The sequence below is a fragment of the Accipiter gentilis genome, chromosome 6 (genome assembly GCF_929443795.1).
Source record: "Accipiter gentilis chromosome 6, bAccGen1.1, whole genome shotgun sequence".
NCBI classification, from domain to species: domain Eukaryota; kingdom Metazoa; phylum Chordata; class Aves; order Accipitriformes; family Accipitridae; genus Astur; species Astur gentilis.
In genome coordinates, this window is record NC_064885.1 from 1,100,276 (window position 1) to 1,119,809 (window position 19,534).

The 19,534-nt window shown below is 50.2% G+C and overlaps 1 protein-coding gene and 1 long non-coding RNA gene across 2 annotated transcripts in view; one reads left to right on the forward strand and one right to left on the reverse strand.

The window, feature by feature from the left end:
- Positions 1 to 8,199: 8,199 nt before the first annotated feature.
- Positions 8,200 to 11,204, reverse strand: LOC126039166 (uncharacterized). Its single transcript, XR_007506229.1, has 2 exons — positions 11,160 to 11,204; positions 8,200 to 11,069 (listed from the first exon to the last, which is right to left on the reverse strand). It is a non-coding gene; the product is annotated as an uncharacterized LOC126039166 (long non-coding RNA).
- Positions 11,205 to 15,957: 4,753 nt separating this feature from the next.
- Positions 15,958 to 19,534, forward strand: part of MNT (MAX network transcriptional repressor) — a 47,458-nt gene continuing 43,881 nt past the window's right edge. The window contains exon 1 of the mRNA XM_049801850.1: positions 15,958 to 16,070. Within this exon, the coding sequence (XP_049657807.1) occupies positions 15,998 to 16,070 (73 nt within the window). The 5' untranslated portion in view covers positions 15,958 to 15,997. The remainder of the gene's footprint in view (positions 16,071 to 19,534) is intronic.

The window sequence follows — 19,534 nt, forward strand, 5'->3', positions numbered from 1 at the left end:
GTACGGAGAGTAACATTTAAAATCAGCATATTGGGAAGTTGGTTACCTGTTACTTATTCTTGAATATAAAATTTCCTCTGTGGTTCTTGTTTTATACTATTCCTTTCAGTGTAAAAACAAACGTAGTGTGTATGCTTGAATAGCGTTACTTACTTTCTACACCTACTGTTAGAAAGAGTTAAATCTTCTAGCTGGACTTAAATCTTTGGACTTCATAGGTTATTTTGGTGAGAAGTAATACCTTGTCATAAGCAGAGAGATTGAAAGGGAGAGAGGACTCTCACTTCTTATCTTAAACTTTTAAATTTTTTTTTGGAAGATAGTGGGAAGCAATAAAATAACCAAGATCTCCTTCAGCCCACCAAGTAAGCATGGACTCAGCTTTAGCACTGCTCCTGACCTCAAGATCATAGTCCTGTGCTTAAAACAAAGGCACCTTGCTCAGCTGGAGCCTACGTTCTCAAAGGGATCGTATTCCTCATTCATTTTTTAGAACTGTGAAGGGAAAGATTTGCTTTCTTTTTGAATGAAGGATTTCTCAGTTGTAATTCTGCACGATTTTTATATTTTTAAAGATCTGATGATACTTTCCAAATGGCAAACTCCATGTGTAAGGTTGAGATGTCAGTATGTTTTCAGCCAAGTTACATGTAAGAGACTGAAGTCACATGAGAGTTGCCCCTTGAAATGAACTGGGGCAGCAAATCGCTATGCATTGCTGTTTACAGGATTAGGGTTTATGTTTGCAAAATTTTGACCTTCTTAGGTCAAAAGAGTTCAGCTGATTCACGCTACCTCATCAGCAGTAGCTGCTGGATGGGAGGGCAGCCAGCTTCTTGAGCAGAGTGAGGAGCAGCCTGAGAAGGACCATGAGCCACTTCCCTCTACCAGGAAGACGAAGCCAGCATTGCCGCTGGGAAAACACGACGGGGTGGCATCACTTTGACATGCGGGACTTAGTACTCCAGTGCACAGAGCTCCGGCACTGAAATAGCTGCTGTAGCACACAGAGAAGTAGGAATGGGAACCAGCAAATGTCCAGCCTGGGGAAAAAAAAGTGCTGGAGCTGCTGATGTTACATCATGCTTTAGTTCATACTGCATTTACACTTAACTTTATCAAACTTCCCATCATATGAAAATGAAAACCTGTCCTGAAAACAGGACAACATAAACTGGAAGATATTTGCTCTTCACTATTGACATTTTACACTTTTAAGTAACTTCCGTCTATAAACTATTGTTGAGTTTTAACATATTCTCAAGTTCTTATCTTGTAGTAAGTTTAGGACTTTTTTTTTTTTAAACTCTACATTATCTTACTTATTCCTTCCCAGAGGGAAGTGTCCCACATACTGAATCCAGCTGAGTGGCAGCCACAGAATTAGAGTCTTGCTTCCCCTGTGAAAACATTGCAAAGTTTCTCTTGAATTTTGTTCTACTTTTGTTAAACCTATACAGTGATTTTTATCTATAAAAGAAGTTTTACTGACTCTTGCACTCCCAAAGCAGGCATCTAAAAAAGCCAGTGATTATTAACTATCTATGTTACAGTAACTATTGAAAAGACGGGGGATCATTAGTGTTACCACTGAAACAGGCAGGTCATGTCATGGAAGACAAGCGTTCAAGACAGAAAAAAACAAACAGCACCAAAACAAACGGTGGAAGGGTAAACAGAGAAGGGTGAGAAGCCTTTCCCAAGGCCACAGCAGGTCCAGGAATGAAGCCCAGGTGTCACGCTGTGGAAGCGGGTGTATCGTGCCCTGCAGAGCACTGCAGAGACCCTGCCAGCTCTCGGAGGGCTGCCTGGGCTATGAGGGGGCAGCAGGGCTGCTGAAGCCGGGCAGGCAAGCCGCGGAGAAGTGTGGCTGAACTGCCTGCTTTTGCCAGCACAGCGACATCAAGCATGATGTGGTTGATTTTTTTAAGCTGGGCAGTTCTGCGTAGGTGCAATTATGCTCCTATAAAATGGCCTTTGATGCTGTACTTGATGTGAAATCTACCCTAAAAGTTACGCTGACAAAATCTCCTGGGTAAACGCAGCTTATGCCTGTGCTTGTACTGTCAAGCTATGGCAATCTTTTTGTTGGGGTGAACCAAAGTTACCAATTGTCATGCTAGTGGCAATGTTTGCACTTTACTTGTGTCTTTACATTTAAAAATTCATTTAACCATTTTTATGGTGGGGTGAGTACTCATACCAGATCAGTTACAGGGGGTGAGCAGAGTACATTTGGAAGTGGGAACGACTGGGTTCTTTCCAAGGCAGTAACACCAGCATCATTGTAAGAATGTTGCTTTGGTTTACATCCTTATCAAGAATTGAATCCATGCAACCATCATTTTACATTGCTCTCATTGTGGTAGGAGGGCTCTGTGCCATAGAAGAGTACTATTTTTTAACAAATAAAACAGTTCTGTTAGTTCTTTATTCTTCTTTCACTCATTATTTTACAGCAAAAAGAAAACTTTTCCTGCTAGAATGTCTTGAAGTAAATGTGTTGTAGGAATTTGGTTTTTATGGGTATTTCTTCATTCACCATCAGTAGATCATTACATTAAGCTGTCTTTACCTGGAGGGATTTGAAAATCATGTTAAACCCAAAAGTCACATAGCCACTCAAATGACATAGATCACTTGCAGATTAAGATGCTCCCCTCCTCCCCCCAAACCGAAAAGACCTTTTAGAAGGAGAGGTGTTACCATCCACCACCTGTCTCTCCAGCTGTCAAGAGCCTCAGTTAGTTCATTAAAATTGTGCAGCATTTTAAATTATGCACCTGATCATATGTTTCCTGGAGACTATTGAACTGAACTGAAGAATATCCTCTCCGTGCTTTTGGTGGCTGGGTGATACGCCTTGCTCTGGAGGAATATGCTTTCGCCATCATTTTGATCACTTTCCTTTAACTGTTCCTGATGGAGCCAGTGCTTGTGGGCACAGGACTGGCCTGGGGTCAGCTGTCTGCCATCTGAGAGCTGTGTTATCATGGGCTCCGAGAACCCAGTGAGTGATCATATCTGGTGGGCAAAAGCTGCATACTGGGTTTTACACTGGTCTGGGTTGTACACTGGTCTGTGACCAAATGCAGTTTCAAATGTCTCTTCTGTTTGGTTTGGGTTTTTTACCTTAGAAGGGAGTCATAAAAGATTACAGGTAAAAATAGGGAGAGAGTGGATTTTCTTACCTTTGACAGGTTATTTTTATTTATAGTCCAGTTAAAGTATAACAGCCCACTGAATATATAGTAGGCTATTTGCCCTTTATGCAATCTGCAAGGAAAGGAACTCTCCCTTTGTGTACATTTAGAAGTAAAAACCAACAATAACATACACTCAGGGAACAAAATAAACCAAAGGGTTGTTCAGCAGTGATCATTTCTATTCAACTGTAAAAAGTGTTTGCAAAGGCACTTGTGTTTTTTCTAGGCAACAGCCCGTGCAAGGATAACACATCTTCTCATTCAGCCAGCTCCTGGCTCTTCAGCTTTCAGAGCTACCAGCTTGATCCATCGGGTTTTGTAATATTAGTTCTAGTGTTACCTACTGGTGTTGCCTTGATGGAAAACACGTGTGGGTGAGCAAGGAGCAGCAGCTCAGGTGTACATCTATGTTCGTATATGCTGTGTGACCCCTTCCCTCAGAGCATCGCAGAGGGTTTTACATACATGAATGACCCATGCGCATTTCCACCCCACTGAGGTCTCACCCTTGTTTTACAGATGAGAAATGTACATTACAGAGGAAAGGAGTTTCTTTAAGTCAAAGGTGGCTGGAATAATCCAGCACAAAAATTCCATTTCAAGCCCATCACTCTCACTCTTCTTCCAGCCCTCCCTGCCACGCTCGCAGTGTGAAGGCCATGAAAGGATGCTGTCTGGGGTGGGCTTGCAATGCTGGTGCCAGGGGCACTGCCCAGCCCCTGCCCACGCTCCCCGTCAAGGGCTGTGGGGGCAAGGGCATTTCTCAGCTGGGGGCAAAATAAATGCAAGTTGCTCATACAGCCCTGGGACGCAGGCAGGCTCAGGAGCGCAGCAAGAACAAGAGCCAGCTAAGCAGAAATATTGGCCTACATTTTTTTCTCCTCCTGGTGGAAGGCATGCGAGTTTCTATGGCAACTTGTGTTTTCTGTTCGTCAGGCCTACTGACTCACTTCTGGGGGAGCTGCGCAGAGAAAAAAGATTGTTTTCTTTCTCTGCCAAGACAAGCGGCTCCTTTTCTGCAGCCCGTTGCTCTCGTCTGAGTTCGTCTGCTCAGTGTTTGAGGCTGGCATGGCTTTGTAGAACCAGCTTAGGGCCACAAGAAAAGACAGTCAGACGTTACAACATCCTCATCCCCTTGAAAAATCATTGGAAATTAGTTTATCTGCTTTACAAGAGGATGTCAGCCTAGCTAAAACACGGATGCGTTGGGCTGGCTCTGGTGACAGCGCAGGAGGGGAGTGCAGTGGCTCCCGACACACTGCAGTTCGCCTGTTTTGGGGAAAGGCACAAGCTGCTGTGCCTGTGCCGCGGGCTGGACCAGAGCACACACCACGGGTGCGCTTCTGAGCACTGACAGGAGAAAATGAACAGAGAGGCCTGAAGCACAGTGCTGAGAGCGGCTGTCTGCCCACGTGGCTGTTGTAAGGGGATCGGAGCTGGCGAGGGCATGGCTCAGCGGAAGGAGTGGACACGTGTTCAGAGCCCAGAGCCAAGCAGAGCAGAACACATTTGTTCCCAAGTACCTTTGTGGTGATAAGCCTTTTTTTTTCTTCTTCTTTTTTTTTTTTTAAAATACCAGTCCATTTTGTCTTTTACTGACATATGAGAATGTCAGCCTGGCTTTAAAAGCTATACCCCAAATGGCTTCCCCCACGCAGAGCAGTGTCCATTGCTAGAATATTTGATTTATGGCTTTGTGGTGGCATCTTGAGCTTCCTGGATCAAAACTTCTGTGGGAATGGACCAGTATGCCTTCCATGGTCTCACCTGATCACCCCAGTTTTTCTGACTGGGAAACTTCCATAGGTATACAAGCTTGATTTTTCAGCAGAGTCCAGGGATGCTGAGTAACCATTTTTCCTTAAAATAGAGGGGGAGCTTTGCATCTACTTTTCTCAGGCTCCACTGAAAATTCCAGCTATTATACCCTGGAGAACACTGTGAACACTCGCACGACCAGCAATTCTTCTGAAGCTTTTTCTTTTGCTTAATCACAAACATATGGTACACTTTAAGGGAGATTATCTTTACATTGTTAGCTTTAAAATGCAGCCTTCTTCTAGCTTTACAAGGTCACAGCAGCTATCCAGTTAAACGGTAGAGCAGAAATAAAATGTTCACGCAGCATGACCTTGGTCAGTCAGTTAATCTTTCTCTACCCTATTTACTCCAGCAAAATAAAAATCCATCCCCACACACTGCAAAGTGTTTCAAGATCCTGGGGTGAAAGGTACATCATAAGCCAGGGTATTAATTATTTAAGCCCTGATAGTATGCTTGGTACTGGAGGGAATACAGATGAATTTACTATTATTGTCTGTTTATGTATAGCTACTATTTACATTGATTGCAGTGATGCAGCTGTCAGTAAACCATACAGGTTGGAGTTTGCAGACACGGTATATTGCTTCTCCCTTTCTGTGATTCATCCTGCTAAGACTTAGAAATGACAGTGAGGTATGTGAGGGCTCGAGCAGCAACAGTACTACTACTTCAGGGAGCAAGAACGTTTTAAAAGACTTAGGTCAGCATTTTATGTAGAGCTCCTTATTAATTATACTGCAAGGGGGAGGAGGGTTAGGATGTAGCCAGCGCTGAGAGTCACAGTGTATACTGCCAACCCAGCATGTATCCTACAAAATGGTATATGTGCGTAACAGAGGGGAGGCAAAGGCTCGTTCCTCTTGTTCCGTGTTGCAACTGCAGTTTTTGAGGTTTTGTGGGAAAAACCTAATCTAAAATTGCTCATAAATTGCTTTTCTGGTTGTTACATTAAGCTGGGTTACGCAGTATAAAGCATTGATTTTTAGATTTTAGAATGCTGAATAATTTATGTGCACATTGCCTGCTAAACTAGATTGTGGCAGTTTGATTGCTCTGGCCCTTCTCAGAACAGATCCAGACAATGATTGTTTTAAGATACAGGCAAACTTTGAACTCTCTTCCTTTTCAGTGTCTGCTTTAAAAAAAGGGATGTGTGTGTGTCTTTTCTAACGTTATGTTATGTTATGTTATATTCTGTTACATTATGTTATTGAGGTTTTGTTTTATAGTGTCCAATAGTGTTATCCTACTGCAAGTGCAAAGCATGATTTTTTAGAGCTGTTTCTCCTTGAAACCTGCTTTTGCTATCATTCCATTTAGTATGGCCATATATTACCATATAGAAATATCCAATACAAGCATGAGTACGTATAGACAGAAAGGGAAAATTGTATTTTTATGAACCATGCAGGTGTTTATCATAAATCTAAATAAAATTCTTTTCAGAACTTTTGTCAAATTGAATTGGCTTGTGCCATTCAGAAACTTCAATTTTCACATGTATATTGTAGAGTACATTTAAAAATAAAATAGCATGTTGACACATAAGTTATTTAGCTGGGTGTTTGCACTGTCACTGTGCAGAGACTTTGTCTCTGAAGAGCTTAATACACTCCTGTATGGGTTTAAGTCATGTACAGATGTTGATGATGGGTATGTATTTTCTCTAAGAACTTCATTTTATTTTTAATATTCTGCATCTTTACTGACTGTAGCAAACAGGGCAGAATGTGTTGATTATCCTCTTGCGCTGGGTCAGCTTTGGTTAAATCATGAAAAGCAAGAAACATCCATTAAGTGTTCTTTTGCTGAGTCCTCAATTTAAATGAACTTGCAGGAAGCAGCAAATATTTTTCCTCTCATTTTCTCTAGACCAGTCTCTGCGTCCCGCAGAGGTCACAGCCTCCCCAGAGAGGAGCCTGATGTCTGAGAAACGCTGCTCTGAAGAGGTCCAAATGCTGCTATTCAGCCACACTGTAATAATCTCACCTAAATACACCAGCTTCCATCCATCAAATGATTGACCCTATATATGAAAACCCCTCAGTAATTGTCATCACACAATGCCCGCTAGCAAACTGGTCTTTACACTGGCCTTTACCAAGACAGTGCATTATCCTTACACAATAAGTTATTGACACCATGTCTGAGGCTGACATTTATAGCGGGTTTATTGACAGTGATTGTTCGGTGCTGGAAATAGGTGGCTGCTTGTGGCGCTTTGCATCCTGCCCCGATCACGCCTGCCTACCCTTGGCTTTATAAACTCGGGGGCAGAGATCACTGCCCAGGCAGGGATTGCACGGCCGAGGCAGCGGCCAGGGCTCTGCAGGGAAGGACCTAAAGCGGGGGTCAGCCCCTTTGTTACGTGGGGAAAACACAGGGCGTCCTCTCCGACGGCAGCACTGCCCTCTGCGTACTGACACCTTGCTTAGTAAATCAAGACCTGTTTTACAGTACACATCCCTCTCCGTTGCCCAGGCAGATAGGGTTCACTCACCCAAACTCTCGCATCCTCATTTCTTACTTGGCTGTTTCACCAGCATATTCTCTTTTGGTCGGTTTGTTTTTATTTTAGTTGTAGATTTACACAGCTTTTAGTGGTTTTGCATTAAAGACAAGAACTAATGTGGTGGATGCAGACCTCTCAGATGCCATAGATGAACTTAGCGGTCTCAGATAAAAACCGGTCCCCCTGCCTGTATCGCTGCAGAAACCTAAGTGCGGTACCACAAACGATCACCCGATTAGCCGATCAGTCCGGAAATGTTTGCAGAATTGAAATAACATTAGCATGCAACAGTGCTGACATCATGATGGCTTTGAGACAGAAAACGGTGGAACACCTTCATGGTACTAGACTCATTGCTAGTTATCGCTGGATCCCGAGGCCGGTTATTGCCCGCCAGCTAGGCTACGCCTTCCATAGCGTGTCTTTTCAGAGAGCTCTGCCAGCACGACCCCGGGTTGTGCTGCTGCTGCCGCCGCCTGTGATTGCGGTGGTTCCCCCCGCCCCGCCACCCCCGCAGCCCGCAGGGGCTCCCGGCGAGTCCCGCTCCCCGCGGGGGGCGGCCGGGCCGGGATGCGGCAGCGTGGGGGTCCATCTGCCGGCGGCTGCCCGGCACTGCCGGCGCCGGGCCTCGCCTTACGGGCTCGGGTCCCAACGCTGGAGAACCAGATCCCCCCCGAAACACAGCCCCGGGGGGGCGAGGGGGGCTCCCCCGGGGGCTCCCCCGGGCCGTCCGTCGCGCTCGGCGCAGCACCGTGAGGTTGCCCCCGTCCTTGCGGACTCGCCAGGGAAGCACCTTCGGCACCGGGGAGGTTAGGCGGGTCCGTGTTAAACCTTTAGGTTTTTGGGGTTCTTCGCTTAGGCAAGAGAGCACGGCCGGGTTCGGTGCGTCAAAAACCGCTCTGCAGCTTTCTCCGCCAGCGTGCCGTTCTTTGGCATAGGTGATAACACAGCTGAGAAGTGACTCCAAGCGGCGTAGAGGCAAATTCAGTTCTCGAAGGAGAATACTTGGCTTTTTCCACGTGTTTCGTAGATGACACGCCATCATTCCGAGCAGGTATTTTATCACGGACAGTGGTTTGCAGCAGATTGGGAAGATGCGTTTAGCATTCATTCCTTAGTCAGATATTGTTCCCCGAACCCCGGAGACCTCAGCACGCAGGCTATGGACTTCGGATGGACCTCCCCTCCTCCCCGCCCTCGCCATTTATCAACAATTCCAGAAGCACTTTCTGCAGCTGATAGCAGTCTATTACTGCTACACGGCATTTTCTTCGTCTGTCGTGAACAACAGAAGGTCAGGTTTTCACCCGCTTAGAAATCTGCAAAGCTAATATCAACCGCCTCGCACTTTAGCACAGGCCAATGTTGGAAGTTCCAATCCAGATCTGAATGAATGCTCAGACTGCGCAAGTTTGCTCAGATTTGCAGCACGCCCCAAAAAGCCAGCACTGAGTGTGAACATCGGGGGCCCACAAGTATTTCTGAATGCCAGAATGACTTTTCGGTTCAGTTTATCTGAACCAGTCTCTCTGTAGCAACGTATGCCATACGTTGTAGAAGTACTACGAACAGCGGTAGGGAGAATGCGGCCAGAAGGAAATGCGCAGTAACGGCGATGGCACTGTCACGCTGCCGCAGGCCCTATGGGTGGTTGCCTGGGTATCTAAGGCTGGGTTCACAATAATAATTTTACTAACGTACATTGTATTGATGTGATTGACACTAATACATTGTACAGGGCTTTGGTGTCTACAAGAGTGATTGAAAAATGGAGAGTGAAGAAAAACTACCTTTAATGCTTCTGGGAGGGGTTAATATTAATATACCTTACAGTCAGAAACTTAAAACAACTCAGTCTGTTTGGGAGGAAACACAGGGTACTTCTGCACAATCAGTTCCTTAAGATAGCAGAGAAAGCCGTAATGAGGCCGAGCGGCTGGAAGCTGAATTCAGGCTTCTTCAAAGGAAAAACTAAGCACCACTTTCTATTGGAGGGTGTGAATAGCCACTGGGAGAAGCGGAAGCACTGACTTCTCCTGCTCATGGTATTTCCAGGTGACAACTAGGTATTTTTCAGAAGATACACCTCAGCATAATACAAGCTGTCCTTATGTCATGCGGAAGTTACTGGACCAGTATGAAGATTACTGGGTAAAACCAGGAGGAATCTGGAGAGCGTCCAAGACCTTATGAATCCCGTGTCGGCACTTCCCGGTGCTGCCCAAGGGTGGATGTCAGGCACAGCTGCAGGGAAGAATGGGCAAGTTTTCAGCCATATCGGCAGATACATGTGAGACCCATTCATCACATAAGTCCTGCTTAACCACTCTTGATGATTAAATATTTACAATAAGAGTTTATTCGTCATTAAAACCATAAATAAAAGGATTACAAAGTCAGAATGGTTCAGTCGGGAAAGAGCACTAATTATTTTCACCCTTGTGGGTTTTTCTGCGTTCAATACTTTAATTTCAAAATGAAAATATTGAGATAAACTCCCGCTTTCATGTGAGTACAGTTGGTGTAATTTCTTATTCAGTGTGAAGCCTGAAAAAGGAGAATAAACACTCATCTAATCATTTATGTTCAGTCGTAATTTAGGCCCTGAGCAACAAAGTATTTAAGCAGGCGATAAAACTTTAAGCAGTCAAGTATTCCCATTGACTCCAGAAGGATTATTCAGAGGCCCGAAGTGAAAAGTTCTTTATTCGGAGTAAGAGAAGAGCAGAATTCACATGCGCTGGAAGCAGAGTCATGGTGCCCGAGCTGGGGAGATGGATGATGAGAATTTATGATCTGGGGTGCAGAACGCAGACCTGAGTCCCTGCACAGCCACCGGCTTGCCAGGGGCGATTCCTTGGCTAACAGGGGTTTTGTATGATCTAGGAAGAGTCGCATCACTTTGTCTAGAACTGCCCCAATGATCCAACCTGATGCAAGTGCGTGTGAGAGTGTGGCACAAAATCAATTACCCGAGTTGCTCATCCAGTTCTTATTTGAACATTTATAAATAGTATGAATAGTGAAAATGATTTAACTTTAGAAAGTAATTCAGCTGGGTTTCTAAGGGACATTTAAGGAGCTTACCTTACCCAAGGTGCTCTAAACCCAACTATATTTCAAATTAAATACAAATAATTTTGGCTGGGATGTAACTTTTTACCTTGCTAGTAAAAAGCTCCCATTTAGGCATTATTTCTTCTACCAACAGGCACAACTAGGAAGAGATATTCCATAAAAGCTCCTTCCTGATGAGAAAAAAATAGGAAACAGGTAAGTGACGCATGCATACCAGCCACTGCTACATGGTGGGTTTGTCCACAGCCGGCAGATGAGCAGGTAGGGTCAGGGGTGAGAGCGTCAGACAGAGATGTGGAGACAAGGCTGCTCACCAGCTGCAGTGTGCAGGCGACATGGTTTCTCCAGGGCCATAGCACAAGTTGTCAAGAATATCCTCACGTCCGCAGTGCAAACACCCAACAGCTGCTCCTCACCAGCCTCAAACCACCTCCTGCTCCAGGCACCTCCTGCCAGGAAGTGAATGTGAGTAATTTCTGAACTGGGGGGGGGGGGGGGGGAAGTATTAGTGATGAATATTGCCAGAAAGCTAAACTTACTGATGGTCACGTGATGCCAAAATTCTGAGGAAAAGCTGTTTGCTGCATGGGCGGAAAGGAAATAAGCAGAATAACAGGAAGGAGATTGTCAAGTCTTCAGCAGTATCACAGTTATTCTTCCAAATTTGCACAGCTGAAGTTTTTTGTTTGTTTTTTTTTAACATCCATCATATTCCTAGTATAGAATATGATGTTTAGGATATTGGGTGATCCTTGTGGCATTTTGTGTATAGGTGGCATTGTAAAACAGTGCCATCCCCAAAATGGCAATTTTTCATCTCCTTTGAAATCTTGCCTTTCTTTTATTGGGGGGGAATGGTGGATATAATGAAAGATAATGGGACCTATAAACAAGGTTTGTTTTCCCTGCGCTATCAATATATGAATATCACGATCATAATTATATCTAAATAAATCTAAACCCATTCAAACTTTATATAATGCCGTCAATAACCCTGAAAATAAAGAAATGCATTTTACTGAGTATAGTAAGACTTTGCATTTGTTGTGCTATTCAAAATGCTTAAACATTTTTGTGGGATTTTTTTTCCACAACCCAGCTTCATGTTTAAGATATTATCCAAATTCACTGCTGATGGTGTATGGGAGCAATTTCATTCATGCTCAACTCCATTGATTTTAAACTTACTACAGTCAGAATATAGTAGAGATCAATATCTGTACCATCTGAATATGATCCAATATTATCTAAAGGACTGACTAAACAGGAAATAATAAATTGATAAGAAGTTAAAATGCCCTCGGCATTCCCCCAAAACAGGTAAAAAGACACACCTCTGAACCTACATATGCTTGTAAATGAAACAAAAGCTTTAAAAGCTCATCTTGTAAGTTACGTCTAATCTTTGGAGAAGATGAAAAAAAACATTAGTCAAAGGATTTGACTGAAAGTTTCAGAACGACAGCTGGAAAGTGGAGAGCCCTCCTGTCCACCCCAGAGAAGGGCTGGACGCGGGCAGCTCCAGAGCTGCCCCTGAGGAATCGGCAGTGCTTCCAGCTGTGCAGCAGAAGCCGCGGGAGCCCTCTCTCCCTGGGAAGGCTGAAGGCTGTTCCGTCCTGCAAGTGATTCCTGCCCCTGGGCTCTTGTCAGGAGCAGCCCAGATAAAGAAGAGCAGTGTAAACCCAGAGCAGAGTCCATGAGGCCAGGCGGCCTGAGGGGGAGGACGGCTCTGACTTCATACCAAGCCGCTAAGCTTCTTGGTGTCCTCAGCCCCCAAAGTCTGTGTTCGGCTGGGTTGTATAGTTAGCCCAGCGCCTGCTCTTCGCAAGCGTGGGGGCGTAATGGGGTAGAAATTGGACCTCTTTGTACGTTTAGCACATACGCAAAGTTTTAAAAACTCTCCCTAAGTGTTCACAAAGTCGATCCAAATAATTTAAGTGTTCTGGTTTATTGCTGTCCCTAGTAACACGGTCAAATGATTCAGCGAAAACCTTCCTTAGTATAATCCTCCAGAGGTAGATGAGTACACAGTTGATGGATTTTGGATGTGGTCCCAAGCTGCCGCATCGGTTGGGTCCAAAAACTCACAATAAATGAATTTAATCGGGAAACACTGCTCCAATATGAATGTTTAATGGCAATGATTTATACTTTCAGCTGCCAAAGTCAGGAGCTAGCTTAGCAGTCGAGAGCCCACAGAGCTCAAGGTTTCAGAACAAACAACTCTCCTTGGAGATTAAAGTGTTGCAAAAGATGTTACCAGACAGGCAGAGGGAAAGTTTTGCCTCCTACTAAAGCAGTTAACCCAGCACAGGACTAAACTATTCAAACGCATGTGAAAATTTTCTTTTAAAAGCTGTGTTCTAACAAGTATACTCCTTTAGACCGCTGGCTGTTGCATTGTCGATAAGTTCCTCTAACAGTTCATTTTTGTTGTCTTGGTTTTTTTTCTCTCACCTGCTAAAATCCAAGAGTTTGTAGCACTTGCCTGAGTGCAGGTCCAGCAGTGGGTCTCCGAGCTGTGCTATCAAGCTGCAGGCAGGTACCCTGGCTCTCTGCAAGGGCACAAGGTCTGTGGTTAGGAGGTACTGTTTGTAAAGCAAGTTTGATGGCAGAATAGCGACTCCTTCTTAAAACTGAGGCCATCCAGAAGAACACTCTGCAAACCTGTGTGGTTTGTAGGATTATGCACGGTATGAAAGACAAGAGGGAGATGGCTGGCGAAAGAATCCGTGGTTTACTGCATGTACACATGTAGACCTGGTCTACAGAACTGCAACCCATACCATCGACTTAGACCAGAACAGACATGTGTCCCATGTGTGGATTTCAACCCTTGTTCCTCTCAGATAGACAGTCGCAGACACCTTTTTGTTGTTGTTACCTTGTCATCTGAATGCCCTGCTTTTTGAAGCGCCACACCTGAAGTCTGATAGCCCTGTAATACGCACAACAGAAATAGCAGGAGTTGCAGGCTGTCCTGCCCAGCACTCTGCTGGTGTTCTTCAGCTTTGGTTTGCAAGGCGCCAGTTGATCCTTGGCTCCTCTGCTATGATCGGACGAACCTGATTTTTGGAGGTCACATATACAAACATATATGACACATGCAAAATGTATCTAAATATGTCCCCAGGTTACAGAAGGAAGGACTTGGGAAATGTCAGGTTAAGTTTGCCCTGAAGTAGCTTTTACCGAGCTCCTTAAGGGTACATGCATTGCATGACTTACCTATATTGGTAATCATACTATTTTTTATACGGGCCCCCTGCTGAGTTCAGTACACCGCCTGGACGTCCTCTCTAAAGAATTGGGGCTGGGTGATGAAGGGCATTCATGTTGTTAAAACTCTGTCATTTATTGCAGAAGTTGTGAGGAGCGGGTTGAGGCAGTTTGCAGAAAGAGGACAGGTGACTGAAAAGCAGCCGAGAAGCTCCTTGAAGAATGAAGCGCGTCCCTCCATTAGCTACAACCGCCTGGTGGTACCAGGTGAGTAGTTACTTCAGCCTGGCTTTCGCAGCCAGTCGTTATCTGCATCTTCCACTTGTGAGCGATGACGATACGCTCATTAATGTTGTGAGGTATTCAGATAACACAGAGATGAGTTCATGGCAAAGCCCGGGAGGAAATTACTGCTTCCATCTGCAGAGAAAGATCTGATGAGCCTGCCATAAGTGAGGCCATCAGCCACACGCTGAGCGAGGAGGACGAGGCAACGTCCTGCCCAGCTGGTGCAGGCGGTGTGGAACGGGTGCACCTACAGAAGCCAGCCCCAAGCTCCACGAACCAGTACGGCCCAGCTCACGAGGGTTTGGTTTTGCCACCTTCAGTGGCCATTCCTCAGTGTAGTTTTTGGTCTGTAAATTCCTGAATTTTTTTAAGCAGAATGAAAATTCCCACGTGAAAATATTTTCTTTTTCCATCCCCTTCCTTCCGTGAGGAGCACGTTTTTTTCTACTCAGTTTCTCTTTCCTTTACTTCAGCATCTTTTCCCAGCCCAAAACACAACGTCAATCAGATGCAGATGCTTAGCACGGAAAATTTCAGTGTGGATAATTAAAGTTTAATTTAGTTTTGCAAGCTACTGGAAAAAGGGCCTGACAAAGGAAAACGTTAGCTAACGTTAACCATAGGCAGCACTTTCAGCTCTCCCGTGAGGTGCTCCGAAAGAGCGGGCGCTACACGCGATGACTTTCTGTAGACGCTTCTCCGAAGGTTCCCTCTTTCTTTGCTTTTTGCTCAATAGAAAGGGCTCGGCCTTTCCTTTCCGTGCGGCCACCCTGCCCGGCGCGGGGCAGGGGAGATGGGCGCACTTGAGCCCTTTGCCGTCCGAGACCAAGAGCGGCTCGGGAAAAGTTCTGCCGAAGCGGCGCAGCGGACAGAACTTGGAGAAGGGTCTGCTGCCAGGAGAACCGTGCCCAGATCCCAGCCCGTTGGCGATCAACGCTTTCGTTGGCGGGCGGCCGTAGGACTTCAGGTGGGCTCCGGATTTCTATGCCGGCGAGCCACGTCCGTCCGTGGGGGACGTGCGCTTCGAAAAAGGTTTTTTATTTTCTCGACTTCAGGGCATTTGGGGGCAAACCCTCCCGCCGCAGGCAGGCGCTACGGGGCGGCCCCGCCGGAGCCCGGCACCGGCAGAGCGGAACACGGGAAACCGAACCCCCTCGCTCCCGGTCCGCCCCCCTCCCGGGCCCTGCCCGCGTCCCGCCCGGGGCTGAGCCGGCGGCCGCCGGGCCGCCGCCCGGACCGGGAGCGCCGCGCCTCCGGCGGCTCAGCCGGCCGCGGCGGCGGGTGGGGCGCGGCGCGGCGCGGCCCCTTTAAGGCGCGCAGCGGCGGCGCGGGGCGCCCATGTGGAGGTGCTCCATGCCTTGTTGTCCTCCGCGCCCATTGGCCCGCGCCGCCGTGACATATTGTAATGGACCGCGAGCGCACTGCGGGGGGAGGGTCGCCCGCAAAACCCGGCGGCCGGACTGCGGCGCCGCCGGCCCGGCCCGGCCCCCGCCGCGCCCGCCGCCAACCCCCGCCTCGGCCCCCGCGCCCGGCCCCCGCCCCGGGGGCGGGCCGGCCGGCCGCGGCCGGCCCCGCGCCGCCGTCGGGGCCGTCGGGCCGCCCCCGCGGCGAGGCGGTCCGGGGCCGGCCGCCCCGTCCCGTCCCGCCCCGTCCCGTCCGGGCGGCGCCAAGCGGATCCGCGCCGCGTCTTGCCGCCGCCCGCCGCGTAGTAGCGGGGCCGCGCCAGCGCCCGCCTGTTGTGTTTCTGTTGCCGCCCGCCATCTTGTCGCCAGCGCTGCTGCCGTCGGGGCGAGCCGCGGGGCGGCGCGGCGCCTGCGGCCGGGCCCGCGCTACCGGGGAGGCGGCGGCGGCGGCGGCCGGGGCCCGCGCCATGAGCATCGAGACGCTGCTGGAGGCGGCGCGGTTCCTGGAGTGGCAGGCGCAGCAGCAGCAGACCGCACGTGGTAAGGGGCCGGGGCCGCGCCGGGGCCGCCGCCTGACAGCCCGCGGACGGCCGCGGGGACGGCGGCGGGGGCGGCGCCGGCCCGGCCGCGCCGGCAGCTTGTGGAGGAGGAAGGCGGGTGTGGGGGGGTGGGTGTCAGGCCGCGGGCGGGGGCGCGGCCGGTTGCGAGGCGCTGCCGCCGGAGCCGGGGCCCGGCCGGGGGCGGCGGCGGCGGCGGCGGCGGCGGGGGAAGCCCGGGGCGGGCGGCTGCCGCCGCGCGGGGAAGTGACAGGGCGGGGGTGGGGGGTGGGGGGGGGGGCGGAGAAGCGCAAGGCGGCCCCGGCGGGGGCTCCCCGGTCCACCGGAACGCGCTGGGGGTTATGTGTGTGGGGGGGTAGTGGGGGGGGGGGGGGGGGGGCTCCGGCCGCCCCCGCCCCTCCCGCGGGCGCGCCGCCGCCGCGCTCTGCGTGTCCCCGCGCCGGCGGCGGCGGCGGCGGCTGCGGCGGCGGCGGGGCCGGGGGCGGGGCCGCGCCGCGTGACGCGCCCAGGCGCCGCCCGCCACCACGTGCGCGCGGCCCCGCCCCGCCCGCGCGCGCGGGGAGCGGCTCCCGCCCCGGCGGGGAGTCCCGGCCCCGGCCCCGGCCCGGCGGGCGGCCGACAGACCGACCGACCGACCGACCCCGGCGCCCGTCACCCATCCCCGGCCGGGAGCCCCGGCTTCCCTCGCTCCGCCGGGTGAACCCGGCGCGGGGCTGCGGGATCCCCCGCCCGCCCGGGGCGAGCAGCGGCGCCTATAGCCGGGGAAGCCCCCGCGGCGTCCGCCCGGTTCCACCGATCCGCAGCGTCCGCCCCGGCGCCGTCGGCTCCGCCCGCCCTGTCCCTCTCCCCCGCCGGCCCCCGTGCGCGTCGTTGCGGCAGCGGGCGCCGGCCGGCCCTGCCCCGGGCTCCACGCTTCTCCCGGGACCCGCGGCGGCCGGGGCTCGGCGGTGACGCCGCCTTTGCTAATGGCTCCTGGGAAGGATCCCCGCCGGATCGTTCCGTTCCGTTCCGTTCGGTCTGCGCGCTGCAAGGGGCGACGGAGCCGTGATGCAGCATTAGCTCAGTGACACGAGCGTGTACCTGCGGCAGGAGCGGGAGGGAGCAGCAGCTCTTTGTGTGTCACTGCCGGGCTGTAGCTGCAAACCCATTGTTTCAGTGATGAGTCATGCAGGAGATAGTAGATGTTATGGAGCAAGACAGCTCGGAGACGTGCAGGGGCAAGAGGCTTCCTGAATAAGAAACAAAAACCGGGGATTTTTCGGACTACGGGGGTCCTCTTCTCCCAGCCCAGCCGAGGCGGGAGCTGCCCCTGCAGCCCCGAGCAGGGTGGGTGACGGAGCCCCGTGTGCCCCCGTTAAGCCCCTGACGATTTCATCCTCAGGCGTGCTCAGTGGGCTGTTCGTATCTGCAGCTCTGTGGCTCACAGATGGTGGCTGTGCGCTGGGTATAGCAGAGGTTAAACCTTGGACAACTGGTATTAAGCAGGGCCGTTTATTATATCTTCTGCTGCTGGAAAAGATTTTAATTATTATCCAGCTACCCCACACCGTGAGAGCGTTCTGTAAACGGATGCGACAAGTGAGGGTCTGGGACACGTAGGAAGAGGTGTCGATTGCGAGGCAGGAGGGGCAGAAGTGACCGGGCTGCATCGTGTTGGGTGGCCTCTGAAGGCAGAAATTGTTTCCAAGTGGGGTGTGGGCAAGGCAATGCACCAGGAAAAAGAAATCGGGTGGGCTTTCTAGTTGCAAGGAGCAGCACGCGAGGGTGTATGGGGATGCTGTTTTATGCCAAAGCCCGCTCCGGGCAGGAGCTGCCTGGGTGAGTTTGCACAGCACCCAGCACAGCACTCCCTTGGTTGTGACCGGGTGCTTTTGTGTTCTGCTGTGACACACACAGTTACCATTTCTGCTGCAACAGACATGTCAGGGCCGAACTGGCTGGTGGAGCAGCAGCGTCAGTGCAAACGTGGCTACTTCAGGGAAGTCGTGAGCACCAGGAAGATGTGTGGCATGAGAGGGAGGAGCCCGTCGCCTGAACTTTGGGTAACAGGAAGATGTCAGGGGAGAGCACAAGCAGAGAAATAGCTGGGAAAGACTGTTTGGGCAACAATAAAGCGTTCTAGATTGGCTTCCTTCCCTCTCCGCCTTCTTCCTCTCCCCCCCCTTCAAATGTGTGTTCAGAGAAGCTTTACGGTCTGCGTTACACCCACAGTTAGACTGCGTAACTCTGGGGGTGCAGCCTGGTCTGAAAATCCATCCAGTTTGGGAACAACATTAAAAATGTAAAATAAAAACTGGTTTAAGGCTGCTGGGTCGAAAGCTGACGGAGGTGCTGCGGAGTGCTTGGCCTCGGGCAGGAGAGCAGGACGGGAACCTGCTCGGGAATCTCTGCTAACACAACGGTGAGCGTGGTCTGTGGTCATTCCTTGTGGGTCTGCCCAGCTGGTGTGCAGGCTTTCCCGCCAACGAGGTGGTAAAATACCGTAAATATCTAAGCTGCTGCTTTTTTCAAACCTGGGAATAAAGGAGGAAAAAGTCTTCCATTCAGGCAGATGTTCATCACCCTGTCTTCATGAGGAAGAAGACGGAGAGAAGGAGAGACCAGAAAGGTTTTAGAGAGAGGAGAGCAGAATGGCTTTGGCAGGGAAGAGGGTTAAGGTACGGCCGGTCCGCTTCGTGGGGATTCCCGGCGACGTGGAGCGCTGCAGTACTTGCACATGAAAACGCAGTGTGTGAGGCATAGCCGCTCGTTCTGCCTGCCTGGAGAGCGCCGTGGCCACTTCCCAGCTGGACAGAGGTGGTGGAGGACCGTCTCTGTGTGTGGTTTGTGACTGAGGAGAGCTTTCTGAAAAGAAGAGGTGAAGAAGGATTCCCTGAAAGCATACAGCAGTTGGATCTTCAAATTCTCCTTGGACTTGCCGGGAGGTCAGGCCAGCAGCTCTTGTCACTGCTTTGTACTTCTTTTTGTGGTTGATAGTTACTGGGGTGCAGGCTGAATAATCTCAAGCTTTGGGGAGTAGTGCAGGGTACAGCTGCTGGGAGAGCTCCGTGGACTAACCTGACACGAAATCACGTCCTTCGGGGAGGAAAGTGGTGTCTGCAAAGCTGTGAGAACGACATCTACCCTCTCCTTCCACATAGCGCACTGTGCTACGTGTGACACCGGAGACCCCTGCAGCGCCAGGAGAAGGCCAGCGGTGCAGGCAGGGGGGTGCTGTCCCCGGGCACCTGCGTGCTGCCTCGTGCCGTGCATGCTGCATTTTGCAGGTCTGCAAATAAAGCAGCGCTCGACTTTGGAGTCAGGTCCTGCTGTGTTCATCGAGGTGCTGGTTTTCACGAGCGCACACGTGGCGTCCAGGCGCTTTCAAACCTGACACAAGTGCCGCAGAACATCCCATTTCCCTGGCCATGACCGCTGCCTTTGCTCACGTCTGTTTGGTTTTCTGGC